The following is a 20,371-nucleotide window of genomic DNA, read 5'->3' as shown; positions in this document are numbered from 1 at the left end:
TTTCTTGGAGTTGAAGTCCAAAACACCTGGAGGGCCAAAGTTTGCCCATGCCTGATATATATTGTAATAAGGTATCACTTGACTTTTCTTTTTTCTTTTTGCCCCTACCAGCATTCGAGTTGTAGTGACAGTAGAACAAACAGAAGAGGAACTGGACAAAGCTGCCTCACTGATCAGGGAAGCTGCCGAGTTTGTGCTGAACTAAGGCTTGCAGAGGTGGATGTTTGCTGCTCCTGTTTTCTACTGTGCAATAAGTTGGCTTGCACTCCAAAGGTTCTTCAGCATCATCAAATGGAACTGAAGCCTCCAATTCCCCTGAGTCATTCCAGAATTTTTAAAAAATATCACAAATGTGGAAATACTAAACACAGACTGTATGTACAGAACTCAGCTCTATTTTTATGCATTGTTTAAACTGGAGATCATTGTTACACTGGTATTTTACATTCTTTTTTGCTTCCGTTCATCAAAGGGCCTTATTCCTTTCCATAGTTCTCTAAATGTGTACTATAAAACAAGCTATTTTTGAAAGTTGATTGTATAATGCTAATGAACAAGGAACAAATATATGAAAACTTAAAGAATATTCTTAATTTAATGATTCTTAATGAAAATATTAAAAAATATCTTTTCCACACACACAAAAGCTCCTGGTATCATTGAGCTGGGTAGTTAAATGCTATTGTGGGATCCTTCTTTTGAAGTATATACTTACATAACGTTTATTACACTGGGTATGTGGAAATTTATACACTAATTTTTTAAAAGATAATTTCATTTTTGAAATTCTCAGAGGCAGTTCTTAAATAGCTTGTCAGATTTACATCAAACATCACATGGCACTGCCTCATACAATATAAGTTGACCTTTCCTTTGATTTGCCCATATATTTAATGTTTATATTGATGCCCGAGTCACTAATGCTGTGCAGCTATGGAACTTATAAGAGAGAGATGGAACTCTCATTAATTATTGGATTGAGTAGCACCAAATGCACACAGGGATTTCTGCATGGAGATGCCCTCTGCACTGAAAAGAGGGGCAAAGTCAGCACGTGTAATTTGTCTGTGTACTAAAGCATACACATGGACCAAGTGTATGAATCTTGGTCTTTTATAGTACATACTTAAATTGCTGAACAAGTTCATTTGGATCTGGTCTTTGTATTCTGCACATTTACTCGACAGTATCTCTGAACATCTCAAATTGTAAATGCTTATGTTTCATTTCAAGAAATAAAAAGACTCCAAAATCCTGCTCAGAAAGCACTACTTTCTGATGGCAAAGATTTACTGGTGGATACAGGTAAGCTGTAGCTGTTCATTTTACAGGAGTTAAAATATGTCAGTTTTTATCTTCTGTCCTCCTTCCAACCTTCAGGAAAATTTGGCATGTTGTGATTTATGTAATCTGAATTGTCCCAATGTAGTGCTCCAAATTTCTGTCAGCGGCTGCTTTGAAGACTTTCAATTATATCTTTGTTGTTTCTACACTCTTGTGCCTTTTTTGGTTGCTGCTATGTGGACTCCAGTGCTATATTTGAGACTTATTATTTTTTAAATAAATATATATATTTGATCCAGTATTTGTGTCCTACATATTTTATCATATTCTCCTTAATGTTGGATAGTAATTGGCTTGCCTGTTTCTACTGCTGTATGCACCGTCTCTCATTAAGTATGGAGTAATAGAAGGGCACCAGTGTGGTTTGAACATTGAACTATGGCTTTGGAGGCCAGGATTCAAATCCCCACTGGGTAACTTTGGACAAGATAGACTCTCCTGGCCTCAGAGGAAGACAAAAGCAAACAATCGCTGAACAGGAAAACTCAGTGATAGGTTCTTCTTAGGGCCACGATAAATCAGAAATGACATGTAGGTACACATCAAGAATAAAAACAGGGGCACTCTACAGTGCTTCAACAGATGGCAATGAAAAGTTCATAGAATTTTGTTTGCTCCTTTCATTTGTAATATTCCTTTTTTCAGGGGGCTCCCACAAGGTAGCCCCCTGAAAACAAGGTACATGAGACTGGTAGTGACTGGCTCAAGATCATCCAGTGAGATTCCTGGCCAGGTAGGAATTTGCCATCACTCTTCCCAATTTTAATTGAACACTCCAAGCAATGTGGTGATATGGAACGTCCAATAATTATGTCATTATTGATTCTGGAAGGCTTCTAGGAGGAACAATGTTGCAAGCTATAACCTTTCGCATGCCTTGGATCTTGGTTTAAGAAAGGCTAGAGGAAAAGTAGGCGTCAGTTGGTGGGATGACGGCATTGAAAAAGTAATTTTGCACATGCAAACCTATAGGAGCATTGTTAGTGAGATAATAGTATTTGATGGTAGGTATCATGAAAAGAATTAATTAACAAGGGATATGGTTGCCTTGCAGGAGTATCCCTCCCTTTTTAATTATCCTATCAAGAAGTATCCGCTTGCTTTTGTTTACATAACTTTTGTGCCACAGTTAAAATGATGTTTGACAATTCAATTCAATTCATGGTTGTAATGTAAACACAAAAATGGAAAAGCAAATTCTGCAATTCACCATACCTTGCAAGACATTACTTCCAGGTGGCCAAGATTAGCGTTTAAAAAATCCCTCCAGTATTGTGAAAGTAGTATCTTGAAGGAACCGTACTTCATCTGATCTTGGAAACTAAGCAGGGTCAGTCCTGGTTTGTACTTAGATGGGAGACTGTTAATGAATATCAGTATTGTAGACTGCATTTCAGAGAAAGGAACTGGCAAAGCCACTTGTAAGGATGCTTTACCTAAGAAGATCACAGGGTTATAAGTCAACAGGCAACAAAGGCACATACACATTGTGAAAAGAGATAGAAGGACTACCACCCAAGGCTACCAGATACTCTTTCTAACAGTCTAAAATAAGATTTTGCTGGGTCCCTGGAAAGAACATGGATCTAAATCCAACTGCTAATCCACCTAGACTACCAAGTCAGTAAGATTCATGTAAGTGCTAAAGTACCATAGAGCAACTGATTCATTGTACCTATGTTATCTCAGGCCCGTGAGGTCTCTTCCAACTCTAAGATTCTATGATTCTAACAGCTTCTGCTTCTTTCTTGTGCTCTGTTTCTTCTTTTTGTTTTTTCTCCTGGAATCTCACACAAAAAGAGAAGATGAGGGGGGTGAATATGTTTTATGTCAAGGCACCTTCCTGCTCTGGAAGCCTGTGCACATTTAAATATCCAGAAGTAAATGTAGGGAACTTTTTGCAAAGTTGCACTGCACTAGCAAAATGGCAGCTGTGACAGGTACCTAATGGCTAGCTCCAATGTCATCTCTAGTCTCTAGTCTCCTGATTTTAACATGTTTATGAATTCGATAAACTTGAATTTCTTAGTTTTATTTGTTTGTAGAAGACCAAGTATATCGAGCACTCAAGGTAAATTATGGAGTTGAGCTAAACCTGTAACCGAAAATCCCTTTGTGGTCTCTAAAGTATATTGCATTCTTATCGAGAGTTAGAAGACAAAATGTGATGACTCATGGGCCTTGTAGTCCTGTTCCTAGTACTATTGTGGCAGACGAAGAGGAAAACATGGGATTTTCGCCGGTTCAGCAAGAGCCGGAGCCTCTTCACCTGCAGGATGTTGATGTTTGCCCACAAGAATTCAGCCAAACAGGCCTTGGGCAGAACTCCCCCCCCCCCCCCCCCCCGTTTTCCAGGAGGGAAAATTATTCTAAAGATAGGGGAGCCAGGGAGGCTAATCGCAGAAGCCTGAGAATCGCTGCCAAACAAATGGCTGATTAGGTCTGCTTCCCTTGGGAAATTCTAAGGAGTCATGCATCTGGACAGAGTTGGGTTTCGCTTCTCGTTCTCTAGGGAAAGAGTTCTGTTGGCGGGAAAACGAGACCCGATATAGGTGCTTGGCACGAGGGATACTTTGCGGAGTCAATCGATCAGCTTGAGGAGAGAGATCGTGTGTGGACTTCGTAATCCCCGTTCCTTGCTTCCCGGATCAAGCTTCAAGCCTAGCCTTGTCTCACGGTTTTACCACGGACTCTGTTTCATGTTTCATGTTCGTCTTGCCTTAAGTCACGGATCTAGTCGAGAATCAAGTTTATTTCCAGCCTTGTTGTCAAGCTTCATTGGACTTTAAAGACTCTGTTATTTCCCCACACTATTGCTTGGCAAAGTGTGTGTTTCGGTCAAGTGGATTAAAACTTTGAACTCTAATATCTTATATTGGACAATACATTTCTGGACTATAATTGACCTTATCTGAAAGGTCTGCTTCTGAACTATATTCTTCACTTGTTTTTATTGATTTTATATATTTCTTTAATAAAGATATTAGATAGAGACTGGCCTCTGTGTAAGGTTATTGGTGCTCTGCAGCCTGGGTCCTGACAGTTTGACTCCGCCACCTTAAGCACCAAACAACCTAAGGCCAGAATGTCTACAGGAACCGGAGCGGAGGCTCAACCAGCCAGTTACACCATTTCCCAAGATGAATTCAATCGAATTCGAGACACACTCCGAACGCAGGAAGGAGAAATACGGGGCTTGAAGGAACGCGGAGCCCGTCTCCCTGCCCTGGCGCTACCAACCAAGTTTTCTGGAGAAGCCTCCAAGGTTCATGTTTTCCATCGCCAGTGCCAGGCGTACTTAGAAGCCCGCCAAGCCGAGTTTTCCCAAGGAGATGTCAAAGTGGCATGGATCTACAGTCTCCTAGATGGGCCTGCGGCCACTTGGGCGACGGCGCTATATGATGCGGGTTCCATGCATCTAAGTACCGCGCAAAATTTCTTGAACCACCTTAGAAGGACCTGGGGGATCGAGGACGACGAGGAGGCGGCCGGTCATAAACTCCGGCGTCTCTTCCAAGGGGACAGGCCGTTGTCCCGGTACATAGCCGAGTTCCGGGTGCTGGCTCAGAGCACCGGCTGGAACGATATAGCCCTTAGAGGACAGTTTCGCGAGGGCCTCAACATCGAGATGCAGGAAGAAATCTCTAAGGTGGATCCCCCAGGGACTCTTGAGAGACTCATCAACCAGTGTTTACGAGCCGAAGCCCTGCTTGCCAACAAAAAACAGTGGCTCCGAGGCCAGAGTGGAAGAGCCGGAGTGAAACCTCCCGCTTCTGCCAGTGTTCAGCCACGTCCAGTATGGAGATCCCCACCGCCAGCCCCAAACCCCATGGGAAGCGAGGAGGAGCCGATGCAGTTGGGCAATGTGCGCCCCCGACTAGATGTTGCCGAAAAGGCCCACCACCAACGTTTGAATCTGTGTTGGTACTGTGGGAATGGAGGCCACTTCGCCAGAGAATGTCCAGCCAAAAAGAAGCCCGCCACCCGACTAGCGGCGGCGTCCTCCGTGGAGCTGGAGGCGGCCAAGGTGGCTGGAGCAAAGCCGGTGGGGGAAGCCAGCGACCGGGCGTAGAGAGGCTCGCCAACCCGGTCAAAAACCCCACTCAAGAGCCGCAAACCGGGGTCCTATTCCTCCTGGTGGTCACGCTGTGGTCAGCGAAAAAAGGACCCATCATGATCCCTGCCATGATAGACTCAGGGGCAACAAACAATTTCATCGATAGAGAGTATGCCGACTCTCTGGGATTACAATATCATGATTTCAAGAATGCCCGGGTGGTGCAGGCCATAGACGGCCGACCCCTAAAGACGGGTCCAGTAAGCCAATGGACTGAACCCACCAGAATGTGGATAAGGGAACACATGGAAGAAATTTCCTTCTTCGTTACCGAGGTTCCCCACTTCCCTGTGATTTTGGGTATTCCATGGCTGACACTCCACGACCCAAACATCTCCTGGTCCAACAGAGAACTGCAGTTCGCCTCAAGATATTGCCAAAACCATTGTCTAGTAGCCAAAGTCTGCCATGCTACAGACGCAGAGCCCATCATCACCTTGCCCAAGAAATATTCGGACTTTTGGGATGTTTTCAATGAAAAGGAAGCCGAGAAACTACCCCCACATAGACCCTACGACTGTGCCATTGACCTGGTGGAGGGGGCCCCAATTCCGCGAGGACACCTCTACTCCCTGACTGAACCAGAGCAAGAAGCTCTCAGGGAGTTTATAGAGACAAACCTCCGCAAGGGGTTCATCAGACCCTCTCAATCCCCAGCTGCTTCCCCAGTGATGTTTGTGAAAAAGAAGTCAGGGGACCTACGCTTGGTTGTGGACTATAGAGCGTTGAACAACATCACGAAGCGGAACCGCTACCCCCTGCCTCTGATCTCGGACCTATTAGACCGACTCCGAGGGGCCAAGGTTTACACCAAGCTGGATCTCCGCGGGGCTTACAATCTAGTTCGCATAAGAGAAGGGGACAAATGGAAAACCGCCTTCCAGACGAAATTCGGATTATTTGAGTCCCTAGTCATGAATTACGGATTATCCGGAGCTCCCGCAACATTCCAGCATTTTGTCAACGATATCTTCCAGGATTATCTAGATCGGTTCTTGATCATATATTTGGACGATTTTTTGGTGTATTCTAGATCACAATCGGAACACGAACAACACGTCAGAATGGTGCTACAACGATTGCGGGATCATGGACTATATGCCAAGTTAGAGAAATGCGCCTTTGATCTGCAAGAGGTAGACTTCCTGGGATACCGCGTCTCGCCACTAGGGCTCTCCATGGACCCGGCAAAGGTTTCAGCAGTATTGGAATGGCGGGCACCAACCAACAAGAAGGAAGTACAGCGCTTCTTGGGGTTTGCAAACTACTACCGCAAATTCATCCCAGACTTTGCTCGCTGGTCTGACCCAATCACCAGCTGCATCCGAGGGAAACAGCCTTTCCGCTGGACGGAGCAAGCAGAGAAAGGGTTCCACCAGCTAAAGCAGCTATTCACGACCCAGCCAATTCTACAGCACCCTGATCCTAAAACCCCTTTTGTTGTGCAGGCTGACGCCTCTGATGTGGCAATTGGGGCTGTACTCATGCAACCAGTGGGAGAACATTTTCATCCTTGTGCCTATTACTCCTGTCAACTAACAGCCCCAGAGAGAAATTACACTATTTGGGAGAAAGAACTTTTGGCCATAAAGGCAGCTTTTGAAAATTGGAGACATTGGTTGGAAGGGGCCAAATTTCCCATTGAAGTTCATACTGATCATCGAAATTTAGAGCACCTAAGGACCGCACGAAAGTTAAATCAAAGGCAGCAGCGCTGGGCTTTGTTCTTTGAACGTTTTGACTTCCAGATCCATTATGTGACCCCGGCTCAGACCAAGCAAGCAGATGCTCTATCACGGAAACCAGAGTATGCTGCAGGACGCAGAGAGACCTCAGAATCTCAATTGCTGCAACCCGAAAACTTTGCCACGCTCACAGTGGGAAACACCAAATCCACTCCAATTGAACCAACTCCCTCTAACCCAGAATCCCTTTGCACTCAAGAAATTAGAGCCAGTCAACAGGCAGATGCCTGGGCTCAAGAACAGATTCGCCAAGGACTACGTTTCCCATTCTCACTTAAGGATGGGCTACTATGTTACAGGAATCATGTTTACATCCCTCCAGGTCCCGGCAGAGAAAAAGCACTTCATCTGTGTCATGACAGCAAGCCAGCAGGACACTTTGGGCTATTTAAAACCATGCACTTGATCCTACGAGATTTCTGGTGGCCCAAGATCCGCAAGGATGTGGAGAAATATGTCAATACCTGTCCTGTATGTCAGCGTTCCAAGACACGAAGGGAGAAGCCGTCAGGGCTACTGCATCCCCTTCCCACTCCTTCTCGCCCATGGGAGATAATTTCCGCGGATTTTATCACTGACTTACCACCCTCCCTTGGATTCACCACGATTCTAGTAGTGGTGGACCTTTTTACCAAGTTGGCCCATTTCATCCCCTGCGATGGTCTCCCCACGGCCAAAGAGACTGCAAATTTATTCCTTCAACATGTTTTCTGACTACATGGATTGCCCAAGAGTTTAGTCACTGACCGTGGATCTCAATTCACCTCTCATTTCTGGAAAGCACTACAAAAACTATTGGGCATAGACTCTCGTTTATCTTCAGCTCACCATCCCCAAATGGATGGGCAAACTGAGCGCACCAATGCCACTTTGGAACAATACCTTCGCTGTTATGTAAACTACCAACAGGACAATTGGGCTTCCCTATTACCTCTCACAGAATTTGCTTACAACAATGGTGTTCAGGCTTCAACTAAAGAAACCCCGTTCTTTGCAAACTATGGTTTCCATCCACGTTTCTTTCCTTCTGTCATTGAAACCTCAGAAGTCCCTGCAGCGGAGGACTGGCTGCAGGAACTCACAGCGGTGCAACAACTCTTGCACCAGCAACTGGATCAAGCCAAGGAGGACTATAAACGCCACGCTGACGGTCGTCGCCAGCCGGGCCCCGAGATCAAGGTAGGAGATCGGGTTCTGTTGTCCACTCGCTTTTTGCCCTCCCACCGTCCCTGCCGGAAATTAGATGCCCGTTTCATTGGTCCCTACCCAGTTGTGGCGCAACTTAACCCCGTGACTTTCAAACTCCAACTTCCGCGCTCCATGCGCATTCATCCGGTGTTTCATTGTTCCCTGCTCCTTCCGGAGGATGGGGTACGCCCCGATGCGAGCCGGCCAGCCCCCGCCCCTGTGTTGGTGGACGGGGAGGAGGAATTCGAGGTTCAGGACATTTTGGATTCTTGCTTCCATCGCCGCTGCCTTCAGTATCTCATTGACTGGGTGGGTTTTGGCCCCGAAGAACGCTCCTGGGAAGACGCTTCCACAGTCCATGCCCCCAATTTAGTCCGCCGCTTCCATCAGGCCTACCCTACCAAGCCGCGGCCCCGCGACTCGAGGAGAGGGGCCCTGTTTGAGGGGGGCCTTGAGGGCGGGGATAGTGTGATGACTCATGGGCCTTGTAGTCCTGTTCCTAGTACTATTGTGGCAGACGAAGAGGAAAACATGGGATTTTCGCCGGTTCAGCAAGAGCCGGAGCCTCTTCACCTGCAGGATGTTGATGTTTGCCCACAAGAATTCAGCCAAACAGGCCTTGGGCAGAACTCCCCCCCCCCCGTTTTCCAGGAGGGAAAATTATTCTAAAGATAGGGGAGCCAGGGAGGCTAATCGCAGAAGCCTGAGAATCGCTGCCAAACAAATGGCTGATTAGGTCTGCTTCCCTTGGGAAATTCTAAGGAGTCATGCATCTGGACAGAGTTGGGTTTCGCTTCTCGTTCTCTAGGGAAAGAGTTCTGTTGGCGGGAAAACGAGACCCGATATAGGTGCTTGGCACGAGGGATACTTTGCGGAGTCAATTGATCAGCTTGAGGAGAGAGATCGTGTGTGGACTTCGTAATCCCCGTTCCTTGCTTCCCGGATCAAGCTTCAAGCCTAGCCTTGTCTCACGGTTTTACCACGGACTCTGTTTCATGCTTCATGTTCGTCTTGCCTTAAGTCACGGATCTAGTCGAGAATCAAGTTTATTTCCAGCCTTGTTGTCAAGCTTCATTGGACTTTAAAGACTCTGTTATTTCCCCACACTATTGCTTGGCAAAGTGTGTGTTTCGGTCAAGTGGATTAAAACTTTGAACTCTAATATCTTATATTGGACAATACATTTCTGGACTATAATTGACCTTATCTGAAAGGTCTGCTTCTGAACTATATTCTTCACTTGTTTTTATTGATTTTATATATTTCTTTAATAAAGATATTAGATAGAGACTGGCCTCTGTGTAAGGTTATTGGTGCTCTGCAGCCTGGGTCCTGACACAAAAGAACTAAGTGTCATCTATAGAGCATAGATGGGAAATCAGATATAGACTGATATTTATAGTTATAGTTATAGACTGTTATCTACAGTTATGGATATTCCCCACCCCCCACCCCAGTGCCATTCCCACTCCCTCCCTTTAGACTCCCCCCAGATGATCCCGTGGGTTGAGTTGGATCTTAATACAACTTATATGTGGACTTTAGTCTAGATTTTAAATGTTGTCAATGATGCAATTTTATAATGGTTATTTATTATTATTGAAGTTTGAAGTACATAACCCCTTGGGTTTGATATGGATGTATGGTGTAAAATGAGAAGAATATATACTTATACATTTTGATTGATAAATTAATAATATATGCTTAAAGATGTTCCTGATTTTTTTTTACTGTCGAATTGTATACAATATGATATGTTTAAGATATTGTAAAATGAGGAATGTAAACTTATACATTTTGACTGATAAATTAATAATTAAAAAAAAACAAAAAAAGATATGGATGTATGGGACTGGGTACCCTTGATATGAGCTGGTTATGGACAGTAATAAAAGTTTACTTACTAGAAGACAAGGACTGAACTTCCATCTTCCAACCCTCCCCATAGCTTCTGGCTAGAAGTATTTGGAAAATACTGCCATTGTAAGATATCCTTCCCTTTAATTACTTTCCAGCAGGGACTAGGGTAGAAAGCAAGTTTTTAGACAACAATGATATAGTCAAACTGGCTGGTGCCAAAACAGTCCTTATGCAGGAAAATTAGATTATCTGCTGGTATACAGTTACTCCTGTTTCCTTCCCACCTCAAAGGCTGAAAATTAAATCAATAGAAACACTTGGAAAATAAATGGCTGATTTTAAGGCTGAAATCTGTAATTCTGATGCTGCGATGGAGTTTAAAAACTGTAGCACACAATGAAACTCTTAAGTTGGAAGTGGAGGTTTGCCGGAAAAGCTTTGATTCCTCCACTCCTTTGTGCTTTTGAAATGTGATCTCGGTCACTGCAAAGAATGGTGAACTGTCTTCTTATTCTTCTTTTTGTCACTCCATCTGGCCTTTATTAGTTCCAAAAGGATTGTGGGGTGTTAGCAGTTGCCAGTTTCTGAAGCTTTGCTACTGCAAACCAAGTTTGTATCCTGTGATGATTAACAAAATGTATAGGAGCTGTAAATTCTATTCCAGCACAGGAAATATTTAGGTTTAACCCCAAGTATTTGCGTATTTAACTATTGCAGTACTCAGATTAAAAAAATGTCAGGAATGAGAGACACAGAGAGACAGAGAAATAAATTTTGTTTGCAGTAGGGAGGCAGTATGTGGAACCTACTTTTTAAAATAATCAGCTTGTTCAAAAACTTTTTGTTGTTATTTCTAATTTCTTATATACATTTTTAATTATTCAAGGCATCTATTTGGTGCCGGATCTGGTTGTAGAAGCCTAAGTTACAACAGCATCTTACAATTATTTACCAGGATCCCAATGTCAAATCTATTCTGACATTAAATTGGGTGATGTCATTTATTTTCTTGCAATCCCAAGAGCAATGTTATCTGTCCTGTAATGTTATGTGATTTTATTCACAATTGAGCTATTCTAATTCTCACAGGAGTAAGTCCAGTTTCAAAGATGTAAGATCCCAACGAGATTCCAATGAATACAGTAGAGTTTCGTTTATCCAACATAAACGGGCCGGCAGAACATTGTATAAGTGAAAATGTTGAATAATAAGGAGGGATTAAGGAAAAGCCTATTAAACATCAAATTACGCACCAGAACACGTTTTACAACAAATCGACAGAAAAAGCAGTTCAATATATGGTAACATTATGTAGTAATTACTGTATTTACGAATTTAGCACCAAAATATCCCAATGTATTGAAAACATTGACTACAAAAACATTGACTACTAACAGGCAGACTGCATTGGATAATACAGAACGTTGTATAAGTGAAGGTTGAATAAGCAATACTCTATATGGAAAACATAAAAATACAAATGTTGCATAATACCAAATAAGACTTTATGAAAGCAAATGACTGTATAGGGTGCATCAATTATCATTAGGCAAATATTTTAAAAAGAAACAGCCAATCTCATTCTGTCAAGCCCCATGAACACAGCAGCATCTTAACTAGACTGAAAAGTTGAGAGTGTCAACAGGCCAGGCTGAGGACACTATTTTCTAGACAGATCCAAACTTCAAGGCCCAGCATGCCCTGAAAATAAAAGGTGAGCCAAAAATAAATTTTAATATCTGAAAATATTAGAGATATTTTATAAATAGATAAAGGGAAGATAGACCTCCAAATGTTTTGGTTCTCATCCCCTATCAGATCCAGACAACATAGATAATTGCCAGGATTCATGGAAGTCTAAAACATCTGTGGAAAGGACCAGTATGTCCATTCCCAGAGAAATGGATCTTGAACCAGTCTGGATAAATCAGATACCCACTTACCTGGCAGTAAGCACCACCATACTCAATAGGGCTTACTTTTTAATAGAAGTGTATAATAGGAGGAAAAAATCCTCAAGGTGTTTCTGGACACAGGGCTAGGAAACATTACTTCTGTGGACTAAAATTCCCATGATTCCTCAGCCACCATGGCCATTGTCCATACTAGTTGAACGGTTCTGAAAATTGGGGAATTAATATTAATCCAGCTGTGGCTGGATTGAAGCTACTTTCAACTCTAGGTAGCATAATAAAGGCGTTTATCACACAGGGCAGAAAAATCGCAATTACAGCAGGACATCAACATCTTCACCTTGAACTTATCACATGGCATCGCTTCTTTCCCACCACTTTCCACATTTGAAGAAGGAATTTTTAATATATATAAAATAAAGTCACTGATGAATTATTCGCGAAAGAAATGCTTTCCATGTTGTGTTCTATTGTGAGAGTGGTGGGAAAGGACAGTGTCATTTGATAGGTCCAAGGTGAAGATGCTGATGATTTCCTGCTGTAATTCAATTTGCTTACTGCTTCTGATAAACTCTCAGATGAGGTATGTATTTCAATCCAATAATACTTGGAGAGTTCACATGTTTCGCATCCTGGATGGCCATGTGCATGCAAGATGCCACCAAGAACATCAGGTTACGCCAATGCAGCTGTTTCCCTTTCCATCACAAAGCCAGGCATTGTCCTGTGGAAAAAGAAATAAGTATCTGCATCATATTCCCTGATTCAGATTCCAAGAAACAACTGAGCATCCCAGAATGGAGTTTCCTTTCTCAGAAAGCCAGCCATCAAAATAAGGAAATGATCAGTATGTGAGCACATAATCCTTTTGGAACTTTTATTTTACCCTTTTAAGTAGTTCCAGAATACACTTACATAAAATTTAGGAATAAGGGGGAAAAGTAAGCAGAAAGCCATATGCCTACACCAATATAATTTGAAGAACAGGTTGTGCTGACATGATCAAAATAAACTTGATTGTATCAGTAGCAGGTAAGTGCTATTTTCTAACACAAAATAGGTTAGAGAAAGCCGTTCATGGGAAATTTATTTTCATGCTATTTTAACAGCCACCTCCATGCTGTTTTAGCGGCCAACCTGCTTATATTTTAAGTTGTAGAAGACTTAAGGGGAAATATTCTTTTTTTTAAAAAAAAACTGTTTTGTGAGGAAACAACCTTAACAATCATCTCCTTCTTGGCTAAAACATCCTTCTGGGGTTTGTTTCAGGTTTTCTGGTTGACTCCTTCAGCCAAAAACCTGACAAGTTAAATTACCATTTCAGCACAGTGAAATAAAACACTAATTTTCCGACGTAATAGTTCTGGATGTGTGCATTTGGGGCATTTCTATTCTCTAACACCAAATGCAGCTGTACAGTCTTGCTTGTAGAGCTAAAAAGGAAGGGTCGAGATGAGCTTTTGTTTTCAGACCCATAGGCTGCGTCACTGCAGCCATACAAAACTGACATGCAGAGAATGGCAAATATTTGCATTTATGCATTCTGGATCTTGGTGCCAAAGTACATGGCCTAGTCAAGTCCAGACCCTTTGCACCAAGGCAAAATTGCACTGTGACAGAGATACCAGACACCACATTATGAGTTAAATTGGATGCCTACAACTTTAATGCTGATAAAACAATTGCAAATCAGTATAATTCTTCTCTAACATTTTCCTTGGGTAGCTATTTTGTAGACACAATAAGATCGAAGGAACACTAGACCTGATGGTTTCAAACCAATGAATACTCAAGCAGGGCACCAAACCATGGAGGTCTTACAAAACATCAAGCGAGATTTGTGGCCCAAAAAGGAACCATTCCAAAATCCTGTTTGAATTCTCCTGAAATACTGGGTCCAAGACAAACAACTCTAGGCAGCATGATTAAGGAGAGCTGAAGTTGAATGATATAGATCCCATATTGAGGAAAATGTGGGTTAGAAATGAAATATATACATGCATACATACATAAAACAATATCTTGAGAGCTAGATTTCTATTCCTGGTTTAGATAATGGATGGGCAACTTCTATAGTTGTGGAGTCACTTTTGATGCTTAAGGGACAGCTGGAGTGCCACATGCACAAATGGATGTAACGTACAGAAAAGGAATGAGGCTTAGGACAATGTTTAATCAAAAATAAGTAAAGTAAACTAAAATAAACTTGGTTGTTGTGTGTTTTCCGGGCTGTATGGCCATGTTCCAGAAGCATTCTCTCCTGACATTTTGTCCACATCTATGGCAGGCATCCTAAGAGGTATATGCCTCACACAACAACCCTCTGATTCTGGCCATGAAAGCCTTCGACAACACATTAAAATAAACTTATTTTCCATAAATATTTTATTTTTGGACCTACACTTCATGATTAACAATAAAATCTCTCAATTCACACCTGATTTATTAGTGTTAACAAATAAAATGTCTTTCTCTCCTTCAAATTTATTATTAAATGTATAGATCATTGAATCTTAAAATCATCTTAAAATATCTGAATCTTAAACTATTTTCTTAATATGACTATGTCTATGATTCTGGTTGTTCTATAATAATAATAATGGTTCAAGGCATCAGTGTAACCAGGCCTGTAGCGAGGGGGCGGTTTTGGGGGTTCAACCCCCCCCCCCCCCCGAAATTTTTCAGGTTATAAAAAAAACCTGGTTTACTCATGAATTTTAACTGGTTAACCAAATCCCCATGCTAAGTCTATGAGACGCAAAACATTAAGAGTCCCTCCAGCCACTATTTCAAGCATATATTGACAGGTTTTCAAAACCCCTCCCAAAATTTTTTTTTGGCTACGGCCCTGAGTGTAACTGCAACAATAGTGACAACTCTTACCAGAGAGTATACACATTAGAAGTTTCAAAAATGAAATTAACAGAGTATGAGTCTTATAGGTATGTTAATACAGTTCAAGTAAACAGGGCTTTTGTGGTTATATCTAACTGCAGAGATATTTTATAACAAAAAACCATCTACTGAAGCACTGCACAAAAATTCATATAGATAGTCATTTTTGGGGTCACTCCCCCAATGCTATCACCTGGTGTGGTTCACCCCCCCCCCCCCCACACACACACACAAGTGATGTCAATGTTTTAGATGTGGAAGAGTTGAAGTATGTATAGCACAACCTGATCTCTAACAGCTGTGAGGGTCTCTAGGATTCTAGAAATTTATTCTAAAGAATTTCTCAGTCATTTTGGTCTTCAGTATCATTGTGTTTACTGGGATGTGAGTTAAAACTTTAGTTATCCTATCATTGGGGGGTTGTCAACAACCAGCTGTAGTATCCAAGATCCCAGTTTCACTAAACTGCCATGTCTTCTGTAATTTATGCTGGTTTATCTCAGAGGAAGTACCACCATGTTTCAATGAAACTTTGAATTCCTGCATGTTTTTAAAGAGAAGAACTTCTCCAAATACATCAATGTCTTCATAAACAAAAAGAAGGATATGAGAATTTTTAGAGAAATTAAATATGGGGGGAAATTAAACTCATAGATTAATTCATACCAGCATGTGGTTTTACTTATCTCTTCAAAGTCTGGCTTTGAATGCTTCTGTATTCTGCTATGTCAGTGAAGTGACATTAGTGTTGCTTCCTCCTTCCATTCCCTTTCTGATAGTTTCCTGGTCCTTGATATTTATATGACAGGCAGATACAATATGGCCTTCTCATTGATGGAAAAGTTTCCTGAATTTTCCTGGTGCACATGGTTATGAATTCTTTGGTATAGAATCCTATGGAATCTTTAAGTCTACAGAATCTTTGTTGAAATCTACCAAATTGTGGAAAAATATTTTTTTAATGCACATTGGAGAAATGAAACTGACCCCAATGTTCATCCATATCCCAACCTGTGGACCATGGACCACCAGTGGTCCCCAAGAACTAAAATATTGTCCACGGCCTTATCATTACGACACCGTTGCAATGAGAGCAACTGGTCTCGCAAAACTCTCTTATAGTGCAGAGGCAATAGGGATGTCGGAAGGGAAGAGGCTGACCACCCACTAAAGGCACGACAACAAGCCTCCTGACTGCTGCTTCTCCTCTTCTTCTCTCATCAATCCAATGCCATTTTCTGAATCAGCACCCCAAATAACCAAATCGAATCTAAAGTTGACCAAAAACTAATTAGTGACCTTTTTGATACTAATGTCGGAGAATTATCCCTGGTCAAAGTGGTCCCTGATCAAAAAAAAGGTTGGGAACCACTGGTATACAGAATGAGAATACTATGTGATGGGAGATATATTCCTGGAGTTTGTGTGTATATGTGAAACCACAGATAAGGGCAATTCCTATTGTTTTCAATGGGACAAATGATGTAGATTCCAAGAAGAAGGCTTGGCTTGTACAGGTGGCCCTGTAAGTGAAACCTTAGAATATGGTGGTTGTATTGTATAGTGAAATAGGCATTACTTAAATTAGCTGTATTAATTCTTAATTTCCATTTAGACTTGGCTATATTTTACCTCTACCCTGTTTCCCCGAAAATAAGACAGCCCCAGAAAATAAGACCTAGTAGAGGTTTTGCTGAATTGCTAAATATAAGACCTCCCCCGAAAGTAAGACCTAGCAAAGTTTTTGTTTGGAAGCATGCCAGCCGAACATGCTTGCAGAATCGGTAAATGTACCTACCATAGAGTGTTGTACATGGAAATAATGGTAGTAACAAGAAATTCTTGATAGGATTCATAGTTTGTTTGGTTATGCTGGTTTGTGATGTCAACTACTGTACAGTATATAATAAATGTTCATTTTTTTGTTCAACAATAAATGTGAATTCTTCTTCATGGAAAAATAAGACATCATCTGAAAGTAAGACCTAGCGCATCTTTGGGAACAAAAATTAATATAAGACACTGTCTTATTTTCGGGGAAACACGGTATACTGGGATCTGAACTTAAAATAGAAGTAGAGAGAGAAATAATTTATTTAAAAAGAACATTTTCCACTCATCCCATCATTATCAGCACTATCACCCAGAGTACGGTATCTATCCTAAAGAGTGCATGAAACATAATTGAAGTTTAATTAATTGCCACACTGAAGAAAGTAACATTCCCACCTCCTGGGCAGGTGACTATGTTGTTGACCATGTATACTTGTAGCTCCTTTAATCATTTAGATATACAGTAGAGCTGAGAAGGTTCCAGATGGAAGCTGAACCTGCGACCCTTTAACATAAAAACATCTCTGACACCAATTACACCATCTGTTGGTCATAAAACCACATTCGCTATCTTTGCTTGGCTCTCATGTTATACAAAGCTGAAGGTTGAGATTTGGGACTGTTCAAGTTTATCCGGGAACTTTAATACAGACCACATTTCCACCAGGAGAGAACAAAGCACAAAAGCCTTACACTTAAATTTACATTCTTAAGTCAGTGAAAACAAAACAAATACAAAAAGAGAGAGATGAAAATAAGAAACAGTTGTCTAGAAGAAGTCATTATTTGTACTCACAACTATGCATTTAAAAGTATACATCTTCTCATGATGCCTATCACTGAAATAAATATAATTTAAGATTGCTAAAAAGCTTTAAACAGAAATTATTTACTTGTGAGTTTATTAAAAACATGATTGGATGGCTATAAGAGCCAGAATTAGACATTTGGGAAAGCATTTCCTATGCTTTCCCATTTTGATTTAATTTTAGACCTGCTTTTCTGGAACTCTAACCAGAAAGCACATTTAGAGTACATTATATGGATTTCACTGGATTTTTATATTAAAATGCTTTGGTCTGCAAAGTTATTTTTATAGCAGGTATATTATTTTAATGCAAAAATGTTTGCAACATACAGTGCTCTCTGTTCAATATTCCAGACACTCCATCCCATTGCCCCCTCTGCCTCCACCTCCTTTCCACTTTCACCACAAAAATAAACTGGCATTTCTTCAGCACTGAGCACACTTAGTCCTTACTAAATGCATATTTACTCCTTTGGCTATTTTTCCTAAGCATTGGTTATACTTATGCAGTCTCTTTGTTTTGTGCTCATGAAGTTTGGATGATTCAATTACATACACATTTGTTTTGGACTATGATTCTCAGGATCCACTAGCAAGCATAGCCAAACCAGAAATTATACTTTTAAAAAGTAATTTCTCCAAGCACTAATGTTGATAATACAATACCCACATTCTTTCCACACATTCATTTTCATTACTTTGATTAATTCTCTGGCCCATGCATCTAGAGATACTGGTATGATAAATGTCATTTTCACATCAATTACCTCCCAAATCTATGGAAGAAGCTAACGAAAAATGCCATCGTCAGCTCCTTCAAGGTCAAGCCAGGCTCTTGGTTGGCCCCTCTTTCTTTTCCCTTCCGTTTTCCCCAGCATCACTGACTGCTGACATAAAGGTTGGGTTGCTGACCTGAAGGTTGCTGGTTTGAATCCAACCCGGGGAGAGCGCCGATGAGCTCCCTCTATCAGCTCTAGCTCTATGCGGGGACATGAGGGAAGTCTCCCACAAGGATGGTCAAAACATCTGGGCATCACTTGGGCAACGTCCTTGCAGATCGCCAATTATTTCACACCAGAAGTGACTTGCAGTTTTTCAAGTCGCTCCTAACACGAAAAAAAAAATCTGAAATGTGTTTTTTCCTTTCTTCCAATTGCCTTCTACCTTATCAAGTATTATTGACTTTTCTAATCAATAATCTGGGTCATATTATAACCTCTCACGATATGGCTAAAATACAACAATCTCAATTTAGTTATCTTGGTTTCTAGGAAGATTCCATTATATCCTCTAGGATCCATTTATTTGTATTTGCAGCAATCGAAGGTATACATATAATTCTTCTCAATATTTCAAATGGGCAAACATTATTATTCAATTATATATACCCTTCAGAATCTTGTCGAGTTCCTTCATACCTGCACTTCCAAGTCCTGGGTGAAACTACACCGTAGTTTTAATGCAGTTTGACACTTATTTATCTGCCATGACTTAATGCTATAGAATCCTGGGGTTTGTAATTGGTGAAGTACCACCACTTTGGCAGAAAAAGCAGAAGACCTTGTGAAACTACAACTCCTATGATTCCATAGCATTAAGTCATGACAATTACAGTGGTGCTGAACTGCATTAATTCCACAGTGTAAATCCATTACTGGTCTTTGACAGATTTCTTGACTGCAGTCTCCATTCTGATTAATGACTGAGCCACTGTCTGGAAAATCTTGAATATTTCATTGCCTTTATCACCTACTCTACATTGTCTGGAGTCATTATTTTTTTTCTTTTCTTAATAATTTACTAGAGAAATGCCTTTACACTGTTTTCCATGACTTTCTTCAGTAATCATTTCAAGTCTTTGTAGTGATTTCAGGTAGGACTGTGATTAAAAGGTTCGTGCCCGGCAAACATACACTAAACCAGATCATCCAGGACAGAGAAACAAGCTCACCAGTTTGAAGACAATCCACAGATGTTTATTATATTTTGGCTAAAAATGGATGCTAGTACAAGCAATTTGCTTCAAAAGGTACAAGCATAAACATACAGAGAAATGCTGGACATCTTACACAGCTATTCAGACTCCACACTCCCTCCCCTGATTGACTGGAAAAGAGGTAGGCTAGAATCTGCACTGGGATTGGCTGGGGGTTCCCTTGATATCACAACCCACAGGTGAGGATTCCCATGGTGGGGAGAATGGCAGCTGGGGATTGGTCTGTTCAAGAAAAGAATCTGTCACAGAAACGCCCCTTGGGAGGGCACTCCATGAGGAAACAATGGTGTGGATATGCTGATGAGTCTCTGATTAACTCAAGTGTCCAGTTCCATGCAAGACAAAGATGCAAAACCCAGGCTGTGGCGCAGGCAGGAGAGCAAGCCAGCTGCAATTAACTGCAATGAATCATTCTTACCATGAGGTCCTGAGTTCGAGGCCGCTCGGAGCCTATGTTTGTTTGTCTTTGTTCTATGTTAAAAGGCATTGAATGTTTGCCTATATGTGTAATGTGATCCGCCCTGAGTCCCCTTCGGGGTGAGAAGGGCGGAATATAAATGCTGTAAATAAATAAATAAATACAAAGGTGTTGTTTCCAGACAATCAAGGGCTTGGCTGCTGGCGCTGAGAAGTAAATGGATCTGCATCTATTAAGACCCCTCTTCCATGGAG

General features: G+C 41.4%; 1 protein-coding gene across 2 annotated transcripts in view; it reads left to right on the top strand.

The window, feature by feature from the left end:
• sptlc1 (serine palmitoyltransferase long chain base subunit 1) overlaps positions 1-1,583 on the top strand; it is a 31,889-nt gene extending 30,306 nt beyond the window's left edge. For both annotated transcript variants that reach the window (XM_003216413.4, XM_062972119.1), the window contains one exon: positions 112-1,583. In XM_003216413.4, coding sequence (XP_003216461.2) covers positions 112-205 — 94 coding nt within the window. In that variant the 3' untranslated portion in view covers positions 206-1,583. The remainder of the gene's footprint in view (positions 1-111) is intronic.
• Positions 1,584-20,371: the final 18,788 nt, after the last annotated feature.

The sequence above is a fragment of the Anolis carolinensis genome, chromosome 2, assembly GCF_035594765.1.
Source record: "Anolis carolinensis isolate JA03-04 chromosome 2, rAnoCar3.1.pri, whole genome shotgun sequence".
NCBI classification, from domain to species: Eukaryota; Metazoa; Chordata; class Lepidosauria; order Squamata; family Dactyloidae; genus Anolis; species Anolis carolinensis.
The sequence above is the reverse complement of the archived record's forward strand: the minus strand, read 5'-3'. Positions and strand labels throughout refer to the sequence as shown.